The following is a 22,846-nucleotide window of genomic DNA, read 5'->3' on the forward strand; positions in this document are numbered from 1 at the left end:
AGTTGAGAAGGAACTCAGGGGGGTGCAGGATGCGCGCACTCAGGCAGACCCTAACAACGCTGCGAGACAGCAGCTGACTGGGCATCCTGACTGGGCACTGTTACCGAAGATCTCCGATCACTGCCAGGACGCACCGTCACCTGGAGTGGAGCACCCACAGGGACAGCACTAGAAAAACCACCATGGGACATGCCCCCAGAAGTCCTAGCAACACACATGGATACAGCAACTCGGGCAGGGCTTTGCAGTGTAGTTTGAAAGTCCAGCATAGCCCCAGCTAGGCTAACCCAAGTGCAAATCATCCGGACTAACTCTACAGTGAAGACGTTGCCTACCATCCCCTTGCTTTGAGCTCAAGACATGCCAAAAAAAACTTGGCTATCTATTAAAAATTTCAATCTGTATTACAGTGAGCGATGAGCAGGGTTTCTGGGAGAGAAGACTGTGACACACAATGTCAAATTACTTTTAGATAAATCACTCTAATGCTTGCAGATTCCCTGTCAAAGGATGATGATGATAGAGGATAGATTTTGAAGCTGTATAGTTCACAAGGAAAATTTGAAAGAAAATAAAAGACTAAGTAATCTAACGAGTTATCTAGCTGCACAGGCCATTCCATTACCACAAGTCCACGCTACAAATGCATAAAATGGATGCATTTTAAATTGTGCTTTATTGTAAAATCTGTATTATTCACTTTGTCACCTATAATACACTCTACTTTATTTCTCAGTTGCATTTTTGCTGATATATTATGCATTCAAATCAAGAGAGCAAAGACCATCATCCTATTTGTCTAATTCAAATGCTGTGAAGAGAAATTCCTTTCATATGATGATGATCTCCATAAAAGGTATAAAATATATTTTTAAAAATCCTGGTTTTCCTGGTAAATGCCAAGTTCTCAAAACCATGAGAAAGGAAACATTTTTAATACTAATTCCTTAGCCCCAGCTAGGCTAACCCAAGTGCAAATCATCTGGACTAACTCTACAATGAAGACGTTGCCTACCATCCCCTTGCTTTGAGCTCAAGACATGCCAAAAAACTTGGCTATCTATTAAAAATTTCAATCTGTATTACAGTGAGTGATGAGCAGGGTTTCTGGTGAGCACAGCACAGATACATAGCTCTTCTTCATAGGCAGATCTGACCAGAGAGCAACCAATTAGAAATTCTCCTGGGAGCAGAAGAGGAGAAAAGACAAACGAGGCTATTTCCAAGAATGGATCTTAAATTACTGCCCTGACTGTGTGAACAACAACTGCAAAACCTGTCACCTGCAAAGCAGGCTATCCTCCCTGATGAAATACAGTGTGCACAGATTTAAAGAAGCCACTGTTAAGCCCCAGCTCCAGAAGACACATTAGAAAGTAGACATGGGCTGCAAACAGGCAGAGCAAGGAAACCTGCCAGTATGGTCTGAATAGCGCCACTACAACCAATGAGCTTCCTACCCTCTTTCATCCTTTTGTCTCCTGAGCTCATTCTACTTCTGAAAAATGATATAAGAGCTCAAAAGCCAAAGCCTAATCCCTACCTAAGTTTTAGTGTCCCAAAGGGCAGATGCTGAAGTATGTTGCTTCTGCCCACCTGGCCAGGGCAAAAAGACAAAGGCTTGGGGCAAAAGGGAGAGGGGAAGAGAGCAATGGCAACTTGGATTTTTAGTGCCTGACATTTTGCCTAGAGTGCATACAAGGATGAATTACGCATATGTCCTGTGCCAATAAATCTGGGATTCAGATGTAGAGTACAGTTTGCTTTTTTATAGAAACCAAAAAAATCAGCACCTATAATATATGCCACAGTGTAGATGTCCTCCTTATCTGAACATACCTTGTATAAGCTTATTCAGGTACTGACAGAGTTAAGATCAGTTCCAGATACAGCCATATACATGCTTTACACAAGTAAAATGCAAATACGACAGTAACAGAGAAAGCACATACTTTCCAGCATCGCCAATTCCAAATATTCAAAGATCACAAGTCAGGCCCCAACAAACCATGGGAAATGTAAAAAAATAAAATAAAAGTTGTGTTCCTTTTATTTAGTTTCAGCTTTTTGCATTGTCAAGCTTTTCTCTCAACCATAAGGGCCAGAAATTTACCTTTATTAAACATGGAAACTAAGATTCTCGTATAATCTCATGAATCCAGGAGCTGGGGCTTTCAGAAAAAACCCACCAGAAACCTTAAGACTTCCAATAAAATTGTGAGAGTTGGCAACACTGACGAAACATCCAGTTAATATATTTTACAGCTGGTACAGAAGTGCTCCCACATGAAATGCATTTCAAAAGTCAGATTCAACTTTCAAAGTTAAAATCTTCAGATTAGGGATGATAAGGGAGGAATAATGAATGGTTGAATAAAGTTGGTGTGCACTGATAAAAATTTGCTATAAACAAAATAATTTCTCCATTACAATAAACAGGTAAAGAGTATATTCATTAGCAAAAGGAGAGATATAGGAACTGCCCTTGATGTAGATAATATGCTGAAATGAAAAACAAATAAAAAAGAGTAAGAAGTAGAAGTATAAAACAAACATCACTGACCTTGTCATAAAGGAGAAATTAAATGTTTGTGTAAAAGAAAAATAAAATACTAAAGAATTAACCCCATACCAAAAATGTTAAGATTGCTGAGATTACGGAGATGACTGAGCACATTGATTTTTTCAAAGTCTGCTAACTAATGTTTTATCCCTGAACAGATATCAAGTGGCCATTAGAAAAATTTAACCAAAAGGCATTTTGGCTAACAATTATATTACAAGTCTTAAGTCTTAGACGTAAGATTTTGCAGAAAAAATGTTGAGAATTTACATAAAAGAACTAAAGTACAGTACTGATGGTTTTTGATGCCAGATACCTACTAAGAATAAAATAAAATATGGTTACCATGAAGAAAACAGAAGCAGCACTACTTTGTCAACACTGAGGTTTAGGAGACTACGTGACATCTACGATGCAGGCTGAGAACTTGCTTCTAACTGAATCAGTATGCTATGAACCATCACTATGTTCCTTGAGGAACTACTGGGCAACATTAGATCAGAAAAGTAGCACCCAGGTACCCTACAGACATACAGGAAGAAACAACAATCTCTTGTCAACAAAATACCAGCAGGGGAAACTACAGATGGGAATGTTGGCCTCACCTTTGCAGGTGACACCAAACATGTGGAACACTTAAGAAAATATGGAAATGGAAAAGAAATGTTCAAGAAACCACAACTGGAGAAACTCCATTTTTTAATAATAAAAACAGATTTCAGTAGCAGACAGATCAACTGAAGAAACCTGCTGAATATATGGTAGAGTTGCTATAACTGCTTTCTCAGACAGAATTCAAAACCTGATACCATCCAAATACTCTCATAAGTATTAGGCTCTTCCCCCAACTTTTCTCACCTGTCTGTTTTCCCAGAACTGTGGGAGTATCCTGTCCAATTTAGAGACAGAGGTAAAATAATTTGCCAGATGGAAAGAGGATTTAAACATCAACTTGATCAAAATCTCATTCTACCTCCACTCCAGTTCAGAAATACAAAATAAAAAGGCAGGAATTTCTAGACCCAAGCGCTACGAAAAGCATAGATTCAGCTAGGCTTGGCTTTTCCCAGTGAAGCAGCAGAAACCAGGAAAGACAATGGCTCTTGCTACTACACGAAAAACAGAAAAGAAAAACTGCATCAGCCCCAAATATTATTTATTATTGGATAACTTCCAGCCATTCTTATCCTCTTTGAGCTTACCACAGAACTCATTGTTTTGTAAGTCAAATAAAAAACCCTTACATTGCTCCTCATATAGACTAGTCACACTCATAAATCCAACAGCCAAATACTAGCAAAGAAGGGAAAGCAAGTGATTTCATGTTTTCAACACCTCAGCATCTGGCAGCTTCTATTGCATCAATGGTAAGAAAGAAACTGACTATTGAGGCACTAGGGCTCACTCTCATTCTATAGCAGGGGAAGAATAATGGAATGCCATGGAATTTTAAAGTTGTCGGCGTTTCGCCATCCATTTTGCATTAGAAGTATAGATGGGAGTCTGTGACAAGTGACACCTTTGGAGAAAGGAGTCCACTGTAAGGACAATTATCTTATGTATTTATAAGATGCTATAAAACACTTCTTATAGCATATCCAAAGACACTCCATGACCAGGGACTTGCATACATGCAAACTCTCACTGTACAAGGTTTAAAAAAAAAATTATAAACCCTTTCAGGAATTTTCCCAGATTTCATTTGTAAAATTCAGGCTTTCTGTAACACAAAGACAGATAACCATCACTTTGTTGTTCCACAGTGACTTCAGTTATAAAGTGAATGCAAATTTGAGGGTTTGCCTCAGAAGAATTAATATTTCATTTTCAAAATATTATGTAAAATGTTTCTCTCAGTAAGCGTTAATTATTGATTAGATTTCCTCTTGAGTGTTGAAAGCAAAGTGAATCTATGTAATTAGGGCAATAAATGTTAACGAATGCTGTATTTAATATGCAAAAGCACCTTGAATGTCACACCAATAATTTATCCCAAATAATTGTAGCTGCCTGTCACTTAATTAGATAAGAGCCTTAAAATTCAAGAGGACAGTGTATCTTTAGTTGAACTGCCAATTTATTATACTTTTTCAAGACGCAAACGTTTCATTAACTAAGTTGTCTTCAGATTTCACAGAGTGAAAAAACCAACCATGTCTAAATAACAAAGCCTTACACAGAGGGAGGGAGTTCATATTTATTTGAAATGAAATCAGCATTTACATTTCATTTAAATTTAAAGACGCAGCTTCTGGGCAAATATTCTAGAAACAAAATTTCTTTTTTTGAGCAGGACAATAATTGTGAGGAATGCCATTCTGAAGAAACACATATGAAAGAATGAATGAACAGATGGAACTCTTCCGGCTGGTGGATGCCTGAGATCTCTTTCTGGTAGCTGTTCCCTGAACTGAATCAGGAAGATCCCTTTCAATCAATCAAATCAATAAGTAAATCTGATTCACCGGTTTCACCAGTTGTGGGAGCAAAGAATATAGAAATTAGAGATAGTTATCTACCAACAGATGAGATGGAAGGAGATGTGGAGGGAATACTCGGAGTTAGTACATAGCTAACAAAGGAACTCTGGATCACTGAAGCTTGCCTATGCCTGAGACCAAAATTCCTAATAAGCTCCAATAAGACTTAGATTTTTGTTTCTGTGACTCCATTTGTTTTCCATTATGGCCATTTTCATCTGTTAACATCCTTCTGAGGTGAGATCTCTTATCTGATAGTACCATCCTCAGCCCAAGCCTATGATCGACCTCCCTAGCACTGTGTTGTCTTTGTCCTGAATCAAAGATACTCCAAGATCCATAACACTCTGAAAGCCCTGATCAAAAAAATTGTCTAGGAAAAGATAAGTCAATTTCCTTCTTCCTTAAAGCCACTATTACTACTGCATGGAGAGAGACCCTGGAAGATCAAATGATAATGATTAAAGTTAGGAAAAGAAAATGGGTCTCATCCGTATGCAAACAAGAATTGTCTGAGGATGGTAAAGGAAGATTGCTTTGAAGATAAGCCTCTTTTAGGAACTTATTTAGATGTTTCAGACCAGACATGAGGTGAGGAATTGGCACACCTAGGGCTGGTCTTTTCTGCATTGATCTGTTCTGCTGCACCCTGTGAAGGTGAGCAGAGGAATCGGGCATTCAGGATTATCTGCCCGACCGCACTCTGAAAGTGAGACAGGGAAACAACACTGTTTAGTTTCCTTTGGGTTTATCCCCTTAATACTGCTTCAGAGGGTGGAGGAAAATTGGGCTCAAAGATTGCTCCGAAAATATTTCAAGTGGCTAGTGATGTCCACATGCTCGAAGAGGCTGAGCTCATTTGTCTCCTCTCCCTCAGATGGCTTCCTTCTCAGTTTCTCAAGGCATCAGTTTCACCTGGGGCTCAAGGACGGGCTGCCCCAGAAGCCCCACTCCTCTCTGTTGCATGGCATCCAAATGGGCCAGATAGGTCTGCATTTCCCCTGGAGGTTTCAGTCTTGGATATGAGTAGGGATCCTCAGGGTGTGGAGGGTGGTGGAAGGGGAGTTCCGTTATAGAAGTGGCAGCAAAGGAAGATACCTGGGCCAAAAGCCCCTTACCGCATTCTCGGACATGGGCAGTGTCCATGCTGTGCCCAACACCCTCCATCTGTGACCCACTGGGAAGCAGAGGAGGAAGAGGAGGAAGCTGAACTTTGCAATCAGAGGTGTGGTAGCTCATGCATGCTATGGGGACTCAGGTGCAAATTTCCAACTGGTGCACTGGTCTTCTGACTTCACTCCAATGAACTGGGAGGGTAGGGAGAGAGCAGTTGCCCTGGAACCATTCTTTTCCATTCCTTCCTAGTTCCTTTCCTCCTGGGGAGAGGATGCCAAAGCCTGGCCTGGCCTGCAACTTGCCCAGCAGAGCTGAAATCTTCAGTCCCACCCTTGGATCCCCTCCTGCTAGGGAAACCCTGTCCAGACTGGGCTGAGAGGAAAACCACTCTCTGCCCAGGCAGCCAGTCAAACTCCCTAACAAGACACTTGATAAGATGGGGGAGCAGGAGACAGACTGGCTTTTCTTGGCCTAGCTCTGCCCTGATGCCTTCAGGAGCACCAGCTGCAGTAAATGCCTCAGAAAGGGAAGAAGAGCTGAGACGATAATGTCTCCCAAAAGCCATATGCAGCCCTGGGACATGGATGGGAATTTGACAGACATTCAACTGAATTACTACTCTAAACATTCAAAATAAAGTTTGGAATATTCCTCAGAAAAGCTCTGCGGTAGGGAGGTCTGGCTGAGCCGCTGACCAGTTTGGAGGCAGAGAAACTTCAGGAGACAAGGCATTCCCCTCCTGCCAGCGAGTGGCAGGTCTGAGTCTGCCCCCAAGAAGCAAACAGGCTGAAGTACCCATTGTAACAGATCCGTGGAGGTGAACCCAAAGAAGAAAAGGCATGGAGTAATTAGATGTTAAGGGCTCCATTTTCCAGTCTGTCAACTTCACTGCATACACCAGCTGCTCCCACAAACCCAAACGTACAGGGCATGATGTAGAATCTTGGGGGCGGCATGGAGCAGAGCTGCACAATGGCCAATCCCTCTGCTGGCACAAGATCCATTACATTATGTAGTTTACACTAGTGGTAGAAGTTAGAGCAGACCCTGGTCACTCTCCCTTCCACCAGAGCTGGGTTGGCTGAGGATCAGGGCTGCACCTGACTCCCCGTGGCTACCACTCAACAGTACGTCCAAGCTGCATTCTGATGCAGTGAATTGGAGCCAAAATTATGCTGTATGTACTGAACTAAACTGAGTATCACAGGAAAATGAGGCGGAGAGACTTGGCTACTATAGAGAACTCTCAGTGCCATATATGCAAATAACATTATACATGCAAATTACCTTGAGGTCCTGGGTATCTTAAATATTTTAGTTCGAAACCAAGACTTGTTTTTAATAAATTCACAATACAAACCAATTAGGGCTGTTGAACAATTTTTTAAAATGAATGATTGTGAGATTAAAAAAAAAAGTGTTGATTAATCGCAGTTTTAATCAGTCCAGACTAGGTTGGCCGGGGTGGCTCCACGGGGGCCAAAAACAGGAGCGGAGCTGGGTGGTAGGAAGAGGGGCACCTCAGAAAAATTAATATTTCATTTTAAAAATATTATGTAAAATGTTTCTCTCAGTAGGAGCATGGCACCCTGGGGCTTGGCCCCTCTCGCCCATTCCTAAAGCCAGCCTCGTCCAGTGGAGAGGGGATGGTGTAGGCAGCAGTGGCTGGGCTCCTCTCTCCCCCTTGGAAGATGTTTAACAGGGTCTCCCAAATTGCTCACAGACTATGGGACTGGGTAACTATCAATTAGTGCAGTGGGGGGAGATACCCCTAGAGTCACCCAGGTGGGGGAGGGCAGGGGGTCCTGCTGCAGTGGCTCCGAAGAGCCCTTTCCCTGCTTTGTGTCCTTGCGGCTGCTGGCGATTGCCCTTACTTCTCCCCCGACGTAAAACAAATCAATAGATTATCGCGGGGGAGAGGGCGCAAGATCAGCCCTGAGGATTCCAGTAGTCTGCGCCCTCTCCCCCGCGATAACCTTGTCCTGCTCACTGCCCCAGCTGGTGCCTCCCTCCCCACCTGGCTACCACCAAATCCCATCTCTAGAGGTGTGCGATTAACTCCCATTTAAAAAATTACACATTAATTTGTTTTTAATTAATCGCATGTGTTAACCTGGGGGGCAGTGTCGCTCCCTGTCATGGTGGCAGGGCAGCTGGCACAGACCCTGGATATGACAGCAGTCAGTCAGTGCTTCCCTGCAGGGCTCTTCTCCTCCTCTGGGCTAGGAGTCAGGGCCTGAGTGGGCAAGATCCTGGTAGTTGCGAGAGACCAATCAGATGCAGATGCAAAGGAGGGACCAATCGGGAAACGGACCAATCAGGACTCTTTCTGAGCTGCAACATCTGTTCCACAAAAACCCCAGATATTGCCTCTTATTTGAATATTCTGTCTGGATAGAGAAGGCAGAGGATCAAAAAAGAGGCCATGTCTGGGAAAACCTAGACATATGGTAACCCTACGGATATTTTCTTAATGAGACTCTCAAATTATATTTTTTTGCTATGGTTATGTTATCTTTTACATTTCTGCCGCACAAGCTGGAAACCTTCTGCACCGCAAATGTGCCTTCTTGTGGCTCTGAAGGATTCTCAAGTTCCTAGATTTCCATTTCTTCTATAAAGCTCACAGACCAAGCTGAACACCTAAATCCAGTTTACTCCATATGTGGTCAAACTTCAACTAAATTCGGATAGTTTAATTCCCGTTTCCTAATAGCCAGCCTCAGCCTAAAACTCATCCTAAATAATTAAATAAATGTAACCTGGGACATTTCCATGGAAGCCTGTAAATATCTTTAGAATGTCTGAAGCCAGCAGATCTTTGTTCTCCCATATAATGTACCCCAGATTGCTATAACTTACAAACTTTGCAGAGACCCGTAGCTTGGGAAACAAAAGTAAGGAAGCTATGGGGAGTAGGCTTGGCAAGTCAGTCAATTGACAAAGTCAAATAATGTCAGTTGATGGCCTATTTGACCGTGGTCAAATATTCCAACAAGAGTACCCTGCTGTAGTTGGTGTCCTACTTTTTTGATTTTATCATGGTGCCATCGGTTTGCAAGCCTACTTAATTGTCTTGATCACTTGTCTTGATCATGTACATCACAATGTACATGGCGGTTTACAAAGCACATTAAGTAAATGTCCCAAAGAGCTTACAATCTAAACTGACTAAGCAAACACAAAGAAATTGTGGGGGAGGGGGGGAGAGCAAAGGATTCAGTAATTAAACTTCTTCACCTAACACAAAGAGAAAAACTCTTAACCATTAAGCCTCTCCCTTACAAACAAAACTATCACAGCAATTTTTTTATATATTATTTAACAATATTTAATCAATAATATTTGGACCAGCCAAATGCCCAACCCTAGTGGGGAGGTAAAAAAAAAAAAAAAAACCCTATATATTCCCACTGGAAGCTGACCTTGGAATTCTAGAAGTTGTCACTGGTAAATTATATTCTATTAAAAGAGACTACTGCATCTAATTTTTTGTCCCCTATTGTTACACGAAACACCTATGATCTTTAGAAGTGAGAGATTTGAGGGTTTTTTTTGTATTTGATCAGTTCTTAGTGCAGTTTTAGCTACATATAATCATTTTCACAAGATCCTTGTATAATCAGTTTCCTTCATTGCTTGTGTAGGTGTTTCACATAGCAAAAGGGAAGATAAACATCTTTAAAAATAGGAAAATGTGATTGTAAATTGGCAGAAAGAATTAGAGGGCAGGTGCAATATTGGAAAGAACTCTTTGTGAAACATGAGATTTCAAACTGATAATGTTCCTTTGAAACACTAAATATGCACCAAAACCCCGAAGTCCTGAAAGCAGTCATATTTCCCAGTAGTCACAGAAACAGTAATAAAATAATCATAAAATCAAGGTTGACTACGAGTTTGGATTTTTTGTGTCTCTTTTGTTAAATAAAGCAGATTATTTCCCTTCTCAACACATACTTAGGAACAGACTCACAAGTCCAACTCACAACCAGGGGTGCCATCTTTGTACCCTACCACTTCTGGGCTACTCTTGGGGCTGAAATGGCACCTGACCATAGATGCTGAAACTAGGGGTGCTGCCGCACCACCTGGCTTGCAGTGGTTTCTATCATATACAGGGTTTGCAGTTGGTTCAATGGCTCTCAGGACACCCACTATACAAATTGTACAGGCACCCCTGCACCTGATGTAACCTAGGTAGCACAGGTTATAGCATGCTACTGCAGGGTGCCCGTGGGCAACAACGCTACTGAGAATCACCACAGAACATAGTATTACAGGCCCATCCTCGCTCACCCTATCATGCCCCTTGTGCAGGGACCTGTGGTGGCAGCATGTGCACAGCAGGCTACAGAGATCCTATGCACTGAACTGAGGTATTCTCTCCTGGCTGGCTGTTGGGATGCCCTGGAATGCCACTGCAGCAATATACAAGGGCTATTAAGCTAGGGTGAAATTTTCACCCCTGATCTACCACGCTTCATTCATCCTGCACAAAAAAGTAGCATGAAGGACAGAAGGAGTCAACAGGGGAAAACACAGAAAAAATATAGGAGGTGGGGAAAGGGGGAATTATAGATGAGGAAAGGAAGAAAAAAATTAGACACAGGAGACTGAAAAGCTAAGGAACAAAGATAGGCAAGAGAGAAAAGGAGGGTGAGAAAAGAGCTCAGGAAACACAGCAGATGAAAATATGATACGTTGTTCTACGGAAAGTTTATTGCCAAACTACTGCAATAAAACACACATTCCTGGTTGATATACCTGTCAGGGGACATGCTTATGTGGAAGGAGGAGGCTCAGCAGCCGTGCTCATAAATGGGAAATGTGCACAGGATCCTAATGTCTTTACAAACAGGAGAAAAGAGAACTTGCTCTGGGTTGATGGGGCATGTTCGTTTTAGTGGCTTTGGTGTATAGCAAATAGCTGATACAGGCCCAGACACAAAACTGGCATCTCTGAAAACTACTATCTTATTCTCCAGAATCTCAGCATTCATATTTAAAAAATTAAGTCTCTAGCTGTTATGGCTGCAAAGGAAACCTCAAAACTGTGAAGAGAGTATAACCAAGGCAGAGATGTTAATGATTTCATTCCTCTTGAAAGCAAGGCGAGAAGGGTATCACAGATCTGCACAATTCCCTGAGACTGACATCTCATTTTGGTGCCACAAATGGGTGGTATTTGGGAGATGCTACAGCTCCCCTCCACAAAAAACCAAACCCAAGAGCCTCACAGAGCCCATGTGCATACACAAACCACGCGAAGAGGCACTCAAACTCAAACAGCTAATGGAGCCAAGTGTCACACACAATTATATTTTTAATATCTGCACAATTTACTCTAAGCAGCATCATATTTTGAGGACGCAAGCTGAACATATTTTGTGGACAGAGCTTAGAAGAATATCACAGCCTCTCCCCCCCACTCCTCCCCCAGTTCAAACCCTGGCTTCGGTGTGTATTTATTAACACTTGCCAGAGCCAAGTTATGGTCTGTTAAGTTTAAAATGTTCTAAAATGGAGGAAATTGCATCAGTTATTTCAACATTTTTCAGAGGGGAGGAAAAGGACCAGTTGGTTGAGGGCTGTGAAGCAGAGGACCATATGGCAAGGGAAACAAAGCATCAATTTACCTCTTACCCCTAAAACCTCTTTACCTCTTGTCCTCTGAAATACCTGATGCACTTCAATCCCCTCTCCCTTTCAAACTGGCAGTGGAGGTCCTCTTCTTCCCCCCTGAGGAAAAGTGGAATTGGTGAGGAGGCAGAGAGGCAAAACTTCCCCTTCTGTCAGACACTCCTGCTGCTCTATCTACTGCAGGGAAAGCTGAAGGCCCAACATATTCCAACATATTCCACTCACTTCTCCCATTTTTCCCACCTCAACTTGCCATGGCTGGTGAGTTTCACGTCACCAGTCAGTGAGAAGCAGCATCAGTAAAGACGCTGAACTCCCCTAAACAAGGATGAAAAGGAGGAAGCTCCATTTTCAAAGTGGTGGGGCACAATACAGCAGGCAACCAGTGAGGGCGCTGCTGGAAGCCTGCAGCAAAGCAAAGAGAACAGCTGCTTTCTGTACTTCTGCCTAACACAGGCAACTGCTGCAAAACATGCAGAGGATCTGCATGGGAGACAGTGAACAGAGGTTGGTAGGCAGCACTACCTACTGTTACCCACATCTATGGGCCTCACAAAATGCAGCTTAACTGTAGGACAGTTTTTCCCTCAAAGATATATTGCATAGCCTGGTGTTTCCAAAGGGACTGGAAGTACAAAGAGGAGGACAAATAACTTACAACTCTCTGTACAAATTGTAATTATACAAGTTTGCTGTGATGGTTGTTTCTCACAAGGGGTGAATAAACTCATGCAGGATTTCATTTCAGACTCCAAGTCTGTCAAAAGCACAAACCAGCAGCTGACTCATCGAAACCTCTATCAAAAATTCAATTTTAACATCTGTTTGGTTTCTCACTTGTCTGGCTGTTTCCTCTCCTCCTGGATAGTATTGACTGTCACTATCTGCAAGTCTAAAAGCCATGGCTAAGGGAAATAAAAGAACATGTCTGTATATGGGGTGGGGATAGGCATGTAAATAGTAGGTGCTATTTGGATGTAATTTTGCTTTACTCTAATTTTTCACTTCACTTTTGCTCCCATTCTGTGAATACCCTGAAAATACAGGGAAATAGAATACAAAACAAAAAACACTTGTTATAGCTATATTGGGATTGGAAGGATCTCTCTGTCAAAAACTACCATTAACAGCATAAGGAACAGGTCGCTAGCTGCCTGTGGTACACTTGCTGTGAAAAGTGAGATCTATGATATTAGACTATGGAATAATTTCCCAAAGAGAGAAGTGGAAACCTAATTGATTGAACTGGACTGCACAAAGCATTACACAAAGTGTGCTGCTTGGAACAATCCTGTACTGTCAGGAGGATGAACTGAGTCAATGTGGCTCAACAGATGTGCTGCAACCTGGAAACAGTCACCAGGAGATATCCTGTGGGTTGCGCACGCGCGCACACGCACACACACACACCCCCTCCCTAAAGAAAACAAAATCCCTGAAAAACTACGACCAATAGTGAAACTGGTCAGGGATGGGTTTGAAGTAGCTCTCTCCTTCCCCACTGCTTCTGGTTTGCTGCGTTTTGCTTCCCTCCACTCCTGCTTGTTTGTTGTGTGTCCTCTACTCAAACTGACAACAATTGCTCTGTTCCACCCCCGAACGCGTAACCACAATGGCTTGGCTCTGGGACAGGTAAAGAAGTGCTCCAAGGAGGTGTAGTACAGGATTCCCAACCTGCAGAGCTCAGCACTGTGCAGGTAAGGAGGGGGGAAAAGTCCCATTCCACTCCATAGCACCAGCTCCCCATACCAGCAGTCTTACCAATCTTGGGAGACAACCCCCTTGATGCACATACACAAGCCCATCCCCACCTTCACATCATTTTTTAAAAAAAATCTACAACTTATAACAAGGCCAAAAGACTGTTCCATGACCGAAAATCCCACTAGGACTGTGGAATATGGTCAGTCACTGGATGATATTTTCAGTCATTTTGCAGGTCACAGACCAAAAATGGACTGAAAACCACTGGACTAGATAGAGTTGGAAAACCTCTATTAGCCTAACTTCCATAATTCTATCAAAATTCCTGCATTAAATCAAAGGAATGCCTTTGGGCATAACCACTAGGTTGCACTAGCACAACTATTTTCTGTTCTTAACAACCAAAATCATTCTTCAAAGCTCTATAGACATTCACCTCTGTTACTACAGCTAAATCCATAGCAATATCATTTACTTCAGTAGAGTTACTCTGGATTTAATAAACGTAATGGCAGAATTTGGCTGTCTACAAGGAAAAGACAAGTGGGACCTAAAAACATCAGAAGCCACCTGGGGAAAAAAAAGTGGAAATGAAAATAAAATGCAATTCTAACAGTCTTTAAAGACTATTTCTACAGGGCCTCTACTACAGCTATGGCTGTTTATTTGTAGAATAATAGAACTGATTCATTAGCATTTTATGTGATGTGATGTTAAAAATCCCTTTTGCAAAACATTCTCTACCTTTGCTTGTGATCTTCATGCCCTCAGAAGTCAGTCCCATGCAACTTCCCCATGTGAATTGGGGAGAATGTCACAAAGCTAGTAGTCCTCTGGTGGGTACATGCATGGAGGGAGGAAGAGACCAAGGGAAGGAGGATGGGAAGGGGGCAAAGAGGACAAATAAAATTATGGAATAATTTCAAGCTCTTTTCACTTAAACCTCTATTTCCTGAGAAGTCGTTTTATTTTATTGACAAACAGCTGGAACTGAAAATGAGACACCTTCAATATATAGCCCAGAAGGCAAACATTAGAGTGTTCCATCAGAGGTAAAAGCTGAGAGTGTGAGGGTCACTATACACAGCAAATGTTTCAGTGACAGGAACAATTTTGTTGTATAATTTTATGTCAATCCACTGTGTACATTTAGTAGTCAATCCTCAAGATTTCTCATTTCCCCCTGTGCTGATATGGTCCTGTTGGCGTACAACATTGGCCTGTCATATAGACCATGGGAGAAAACAAAGTCTGAAGCACAGTCTAGTCAGTGGTTCTCAACCAGCGATGTGTGTACACCTGGGGGTACATAGAGGTCTTCCAGGAGGTACATCCACTCATCTAGATATTTGCCTAGATTCATCATAGGCTACATAAAAAGCACTAGTGAAGTCAATACAAACTAAAATTTCATACAGATAAAATGAGAGACTAAGCAATTTTTCAGCAATAGTGTGATGTGCCACTTTTGTATTTTTATGTCTGCTTTTGTAAGCAAGTAGTTTTTAAGTGAGGTGTTGGTTGAGGGTATGCAAGACAAATCAGACTCCTGAAAGGGGTACAGTAGTCTGGAAAAGTTGAGAGCCACTGGTCTTGTCGGAGACGTATAGGCCTAGGACTCAGGTGATCTGGGTTCAGTTCCCAGCTCTACCTCAATTTGCTGTGTGACCTTTGGCAAGCAGACATCTGTGTTTCAGTTTTTCCTAATGGCATAATTATATCCAGTTAAAAGCTTCTAAGCATTCATTCATTAACAATAGCAAAGTGCTTGGTGATCATTGAATGGAAGGTCTCCAGAAGTGTTATTTTATGGAGTTTAACCTGACCACTCCTGAAATTATACAATTACCTGGATTTGTATTGTTTGCACTGTATAAATAACTACTGATATGTTCCAGTAAGTGGAATGATGTGAAAAAATAAAAACTTGTGAAATGTTAGCCTAAAGAACAAAGTGCAAAACAGCCAAAAATACGTAGGAAAGTCATATGGAAAAGTTAGATAATGGGATGCCTTTTAAGGGTTTAACTTTTCTTGGATGACTAAAGATGTGTGTTATAAACAAATAATTTGGACAAGTTATCAATACAGCTACCATCATTTTCTGCATTAAAAATCCAAGTAATGGCGAATTTACAGTCACACCACTGTTAAGACAAGGTCAGTCAGCTAGGTAAGTCAATGAGTTTAATTAATTTATATTTACTTTGGTAGTGGTGGTGGTTGCAGTAAGATAGCTGCTATTCTGTTATCCTTATGAAGGATAATAGATTTAGTAATTACAGTACTTTTACATTCTAAAACAGTTCTATGACATTTTTGAGAAAAATAGTGAGGTTATAGCTACAAAAACATTTTAGCAGTCTACAGGTTTTATGGCAATACATTTTATATTACAGTAGAACCCTGTTTATCTTACCCTCCATTATCCAGTTCTCTGTATTAACTCAACAACAAGCACATGAAGATCCAGAAGCAGGTGACCTCTCCTGTAGCCGCTAGATGGTGCTGCAGCCTCGCACTCCCCCATTGGCCGGATTATCCGATTTTTTTTTTTATTATCGGATATGGCCCTGGTCCCAATTAGAGCAGATAAACAGGGTTCTGCTGACTAGTAGGTTGTTTATTTTGTAATTGATTTAGATCAAATCTTGATTAAACTGGCTTTGCTCTGGTTCTGTTAATGGTTTGGGGAGAATCATTCTTCTTCCACAGTGCAGAACAGCAAAGCAGCTGCTAACTCAGCTCACTGGAATTAGTAGCAACGAAGGCCACCAAGCTCCAATGCAAATAAAATTTAATTATTGGGTCAGCATAGATATATTCCCATTCACTATGTTCCTTGCCCACGTAGCCTCAAATTCCTACCCCTGTCCCCCATTTTCCATGCTGCCATGGAGAGGCCATTATTAAAAATATATAAACCATACCATGTTCTACCATCACCCAAATCACTGCAGCAGCAAGATTGTAAAATGTGTCAATAGGTTTTTGGATCATTAATGATTATTCTTTTTAATAAAGAACCCACTCTAAACCCACTCTGCGCAGGGTGTAGTTTCCTTGTGAGGACTCTCTGCAGACTTGGGACGCCATACAGTGGAACCACATGATTCTGCTGTATTTAGGGTCTGCTGCACTGATGGAGGTGTGGAGACAAGATTTGGCCTTTTGGGTGAAAGGCTTTGAATGCTACAGAACTGAGCAAGATCAATTACTTACTTGGCAGGCATTATAAATCAACTGGTGTTCCAATTTTTTGATCCCTAGAATCTGTTGAAACATTTCATACAGCTGTTCTTTACTCAGAATAAGTTCCGATACAGCACTTAATGCCATTCTATTGGGCTGTTTGCACAAGTCCTCTTCTCCCCTGCATATGGCATCATATTTGGCTATCCAAGAGCTTAACACTGTCTCTTTGCTTAATCCATCAATCTCTGGCAAACTTCGGACCCTTTTTTCTATGTTTTTCTTAAAAACATCTCTAAAGTCATTTGCAGAACATCCTCCACAGTGAACCATTCTGGCAACTCGGTCACTCTTGAGAAAAACCTTTTAAAACAAAACAAAAACACACAGTTAGGTATGGGCATAAATACTGAATACCCTAGTGTATAGGAATTACAGACTAGCATTGTGCTACTATGAAAATGGCTTTATAATGTAAATTACACATGCAAAAATTGTTAAGTGTTCATCATAAAGAAATGTATATATTTTTTATGTTAATGACTTAAATTAATAAAAGAACCAAATAACCTTATATGAAACTCTACAAAGAATTACTATAGACAAATTAAATTCTCTGAATGTGCAAAAAATTAATTTAAAATTAAGACTTCCTCTTTCCTCCATGGCCACAAGGGAAATGTAAAATGAACTGTAAATATTTATGAAAATACACAGTCTCCCAACATCTTATATATTCCTCCTGAAGATAAATATATTTTTAAGTGAGACTTTTTTTTTTTTTAATAAAGTCCATTATTTTTTGAAACACCATTGGAGGAAAATGCAGCCCTCAGCAAATTTTGCAACAGAATTAACTCAATAGCAGGATGGAAGTGGAACAACAGTGTTAAAAGAGTTGAGAATGAGTGGAGCAGGTGCTTCACAGAATCATAGAAACGTAGATTTGGAAGGGACTTCAAGAAGTCACCAACTGCAGCCCCCATGTAAACAAGACCATGCCTGATGGATGTTTGTCCAGCCTGCTCTTAAAAACCTCTAGTGATGGGGATCCAACCACCACCCTTGGAAGCCTATTCCTGTGCTTAACTATCCTTATAGTTAAAAAGCTTTTCCTAATATCTAACCTAAATCTCCCTTGCTACAGATTAATCCTATTATTTCTTGTCCTACCTTCAATGGACAAGGAAAACAACTGATCATTGTCCTGTTTACAATAGCCCCTAACATATTTGAAGACTAATCAGATCCCTCCTCAGTCTTCTTTTCTCAAGACCAAACATGAACAGTTTTTTTTAACTTTTCTTCATAGGTCAAGTTTTTCTAAACCTTTTATCTCCATCTGGATTGTCTGCAATTTCTCCACATCTTTCCTAAAGTGGGGCACCCAGAAACAGTACTCTAGCTGAAACCTCACCAGCGCCAGTAGAGCAGGACAATAACCTCCTGTGTCTTACGTACAACACTCCTGTTAATATACCACAGAATGATATTAGCCTTTTTGGAAATTGCATCACACTGTCGACTCATCCTCAATTTGTACTCCACTACAACCTAGAGATCCTTTTCAGTAGTATTAACATCTAGCCAATTATTCCCCATTGTAGCTGTGCATCTGATTTTTCCTTCCTAAGTAAAGTACTTTGCATTTATTATTGAATTCAGGCCAATTTTCCAATTTGTCAAGGTCATTTTGAATTCTAATCCTGTCCTCCAAAAGTAATTCCAACACCCCTTGGTTTGGTGTCACCTACCAATTTTATAAGCATACTCTTCACTCTGTTATCCAAGTCACTAATGAAAATACTGAGTAGTACCTGACCCAGGACAGACTCCTGCATGATCCCACTAGAGTCGCCCTCCCATTTGACAAGGAACCATTGATAATTACACTTAGTACAGTCTTTCAACCGGTTATTCACCCACTTTACAGTAATTTAATCTAGACTGAATTCCCTGGGTTGCTTATGAGAACATTGTGTGGGATGTGTCTAAAATCAAGATCTATCATGTCTACTGCTTCCCCCCATCCACTAGGTCAATAACCAGAGAAACAGGAAATTAGGTTGGTTTGGCATGATTTGTTCTTCACAGTTCCATGCTGGTTATTCCTCATAAACCTGTTATCCTCTAGGTATTTACAAACTGATTGTTTAATAATTTGTTCCAGTATCTTCCCAGGTAACAATAAGAAGTCCAAGGATCAGAGAAAACCATGAAGTGGGCAAGTAAAAATACTGAAGGGAATAAGATGATCAGTGCTAACGCAGGATGGTTGGGAGTACCAGAAGAGAGAACAATGGAGTTAGTGTTGCATAAACTTAGATGACATACTGCAAGATTCTCCGTTGAAAAGTACAACACATTAGCAGATTGAGGTAACTTCAAAAACAAATATAAATAATTAATTGTGAAGTTTTATTAGTGTTTATTTAAATTTTAAAAACTTACAAAACTGTATTCATACATTCCATTAAGCCACTCCTTATGTATGGAATTAATCTGAATGGCTACTTGTGTTCAGCTCTTTAGAAACTCTCTTCAAGACTTATTTCTACCAGTATGTCTGCAAGAAATTGTCCCCACTAATAACTGTAACAGACAGGAAGAGAGGCATTCAGACATAGCTGATAAGAGAAAAAAAAGATGCATACATTTTGATTGTACCCCTCTCCTCCACCTTTTGAACATAGTTTGCCTACTTAGACTGGAAGCTCTTTAAGGGACAAATTGTCTTTCAGTGTGTTTGGACAGCACCTAGCACATTGTGGGCACTATCAGAATACAAATGAAAGATGACAATAATATACAGGATATGTCTACACTTCAAGCTGGGGTCGTAATTCCCAGCTCAAGCTAGTACACTAACAACAGAGTGAAACAGCAGCAGCAGAAGTGGCAGGAAGGGCTAGCCACCTCAAGTATGTACCCAACTGAGATGCCCAGAAGGTACTCCAGGCAGCTGGCCCCTCCTGCCACTCATGTTGCTCCAGCTACACTCTGGTGATTTTAGTATGTTAGCTCGATCAGAACTAGCGCAAGAATGTCTCCTTGAGCTGGGAATCACATCCCCAATTCAAAGTGTATACATGCCCGCTGTTATTATAGATTCCACCTTCCTCCACGTGCACAAGGACAGTGCATCTAGCCAACAACTTAAAACATTATTTCTAGGGCTGTCAATTAATTGAGTTAATCGCATGAGTTAACTGCAAACAAATAAACTGAGATTAAAAAATTAATCATGATTAATCACACTGTTAAACAATAGAATACCAAATGAAAGTTATTAAATATTTTTGGATGTTTTTCTATATTTTCAAATATATTGATTTCTATTACAATACAGGCTACAAAGTGTACTCTGCTCACTTTATATTTTTTTTATTAAATATTTGCACTGTAAAAATAACAAAAACAGTATTTTTCAATTCACCTCATACAAGTACTGTAGTGAAATCTCTTTATCGTGAAGTCCAACTTACAAATGTAGATTTTTTTTTTTGTTACATAACTGCACTCAAAAACAAAACAATGTAAAACTTTAGAGCATAAAACAGTGTTTCCCAAACTGGGGGTTCACGAAATGTTACAGGAGGTTCTCAGGGAAAAATTCCCTAATGGCGGACAGAGCTGTCCCTAGGAACCCCAAGCAGGATGGGACACTGATCCCATCCTTCAAGACTCCTTATAAGAAATGGAAAGGGAAGGGATATTTTCTGCTGTTTTTAAAATGAAATAGGCAGCTAGTATTGTTTTTTTAAATTATGAAGAACAAGTTTAAGTTTTGTTGTAACATGCGTTATTTGCCTGGACTGCTCAATACCTGAATGCTTGTATAGGAGGAACTCTCTGAGTTGGCTTCTTAAATACCTTCATGCTGTTTCACATCTGATACTCCTTGATGAAACATAGGAGCCTTGTCTTATAACAGGCTTATTCAAAGTGATACAACCTACGAAAGTGAGATTTTAGAAGAGTGTTGCCATTTTTGTAATGTAATAAATATACTGTGATGATAAATAATAATACATAGTGTGTAATAAACATGTCACAAAAACAAATTTTATATTTCCAAGATCACTGCTTTTATAATTTATACTTAGGTAAAGGAGAAAATCCCTGAAAATATTCATTTTTAAGAAAGGGTTCATGAGACTTGACATTTTCTTGAAAGGGGTTCACAGGTTGTTAAAGTTTGGGAACCACTGACCTAAAAGTCCACTCAGTCCTACTTCTTGTTCAGCCAATTGCTAAGACAAACAAGTTTGTTTATATTTATGGGAGTATTGCTGACTGCTTCTTATTTACAGTGTCACCTGAAAGTGAGAACAGGCGTTCGCATGGCACTTTCACAGCCGGCGTTGCAAGGTATTTAGGTGCCAGATATGCTAAACATTCGTATACCCCTTCATGCTTCGACCACCATTCCAGAGGACATGCTGATGATGCTCATTAAAAAAAAATGCGTTAATTAAATTTGTGACTGAACTCCTTTGGGGAGAACTGCATGTCTCCTGTTCTGTTTTACCCACATTCTGCCATATATTTCATGTTATAGTCTCAGATGATGACCCAGCACGTGTTCATTTTAAGAACACTTTCACAGCAGCTTTCACAAAATGCAGAGAAGGTACCAATGTGAGATTTCTAAGTATAGATACAGCACTCAACCCAAAGTTTAAGAATCTGAATTCCAAAAACTGACAGGGACAAGGTGTGGAGAATGCTTTCAGATGTCTAAAATAGCAATACTCCGATGCAGAAACTACAGAACCCAAACCACCAAAAAAACAAAAATCAACCTTCTGCTGGTGGCATCTGACTCAGATGATGAAAATGAACATGTGTCGGTCCGCTCTGCTTTGGATCATCATCAAGCAGAACCCATCATCAGCATGGATGCATTTCTTCTGGAATGGCGGCTGAAGCATTTGAATCTTTAGCACATCTGGCACGTAAATATTGTGCATTGCTGGCTACAACAGTGCCATGTGAAGGCCTGGCTGAAGTAGGACTGAGTGGACTTGCAGGTTCTAAAGTTTTACATTGTTTTATTTTTTAATGTGGTTATTTTTGTACATAATTCTACATTCCTAAGTTCAACTGTCATGATAAATAGATTGCACTACAGTACTTGTATTAGATGAATTGAAATATACTAGTTCTTTTGTTTTTTACAATGCAAATATTTGTAATAAAAATAAATATAAAGTGAGCACTGTACACTTTGTATTGTGTTGTTTTCTATATTTTCAAATATATTAATTTCAATTACATCAAAAATATTTAAATAAATAGTATTCTGTTATTAACAGTGCGATTAATCATGATTAATTTTTTTAATCACTTGACCGCCCTAATTATTTCATACCATGTGTCAACAAAAAAGAGTGAAAAAAGAAAGAGAGAAGCCCAAGGAGGATGTGTTAGGGAGGTGCTGATGCCCAGTGATTCAAGCAACCTCTATAATATATTTTAAAGATTAATTTAATGATTTAATCTTCCAAATGTCATAATGACCCTTACTGTCTTGTAACCTGTAGATTATCTGGGACCAAAAGAGCCATGATCAAAGCTTGGGTTAAAAGATTTTTTTCCTATACCTAAGGATTACATTTTTCATTAAACATGTTCTCTGTTTAATCACTTCTTTTATAGATATCGATATTTCAGATGTGTTTCCTAGTGCATTAAACTAGGAGCTGGCATGGTTACAGATGACTTACTAGTTTAATTTCCTCAACACATTGTTCAAAAGTAAAATTAGAATCTAATTTCAGAACAAAACATATGGTCAGAAATTCCCTGCTGCAGTGAACTTTACTAACACAAATTGGTGCAAGTGCATTCTGTTGTTTTCTTGTTGAAATACTTTGCAATTAAAACTACAATTTATTTCTTACAGCATCATCAGTGAAAACAAAGTTGTAAAGTGATTAGTTAAGAATCTAAGAAGGGCTCATGTAGCTTATGCTCCACTTTCTCTCTTTTGTATTCTGTATCACAACAATAGATCTTCCACCACACTAGCATGCAGGCCTTACAAAATAGATTCGGATACAGATGGACTAGTGACATAACATCAATCAATCTTATCAAAAGTTTCACATCATTGTTTACTTTCAATACAGCTAAGTACAACTAA

The 22,846-nt window shown here is 40.1% G+C and overlaps 1 protein-coding gene across 5 annotated transcripts in view; it reads right to left on the reverse strand.

Annotated features, from left to right (window-relative positions):
* CADPS2 (calcium dependent secretion activator 2) overlaps positions 1 to 22,846 on the reverse strand; it is a 530,263-nt gene that overhangs the window by 341,720 nt on the left and 165,697 nt on the right. For all 5 annotated transcript variants that reach the window (XM_039510109.1, XM_039510118.1, XM_039510136.1 and 2 more), the window contains one exon: positions 16,729 to 17,061. In XM_039510109.1, the coding sequence (XP_039366043.1) occupies positions 16,729 to 17,061 (333 nt within the window). The remainder of the gene's footprint in view (positions 1 to 16,728; positions 17,062 to 22,846) is intronic.

This window comes from Mauremys reevesii, linkage group 1, assembly GCF_016161935.1.
Source record: "Mauremys reevesii isolate NIE-2019 linkage group 1, ASM1616193v1, whole genome shotgun sequence".
Lineage (NCBI taxonomy): Eukaryota > Metazoa > Chordata > Testudines > Geoemydidae > Mauremys > Mauremys reevesii.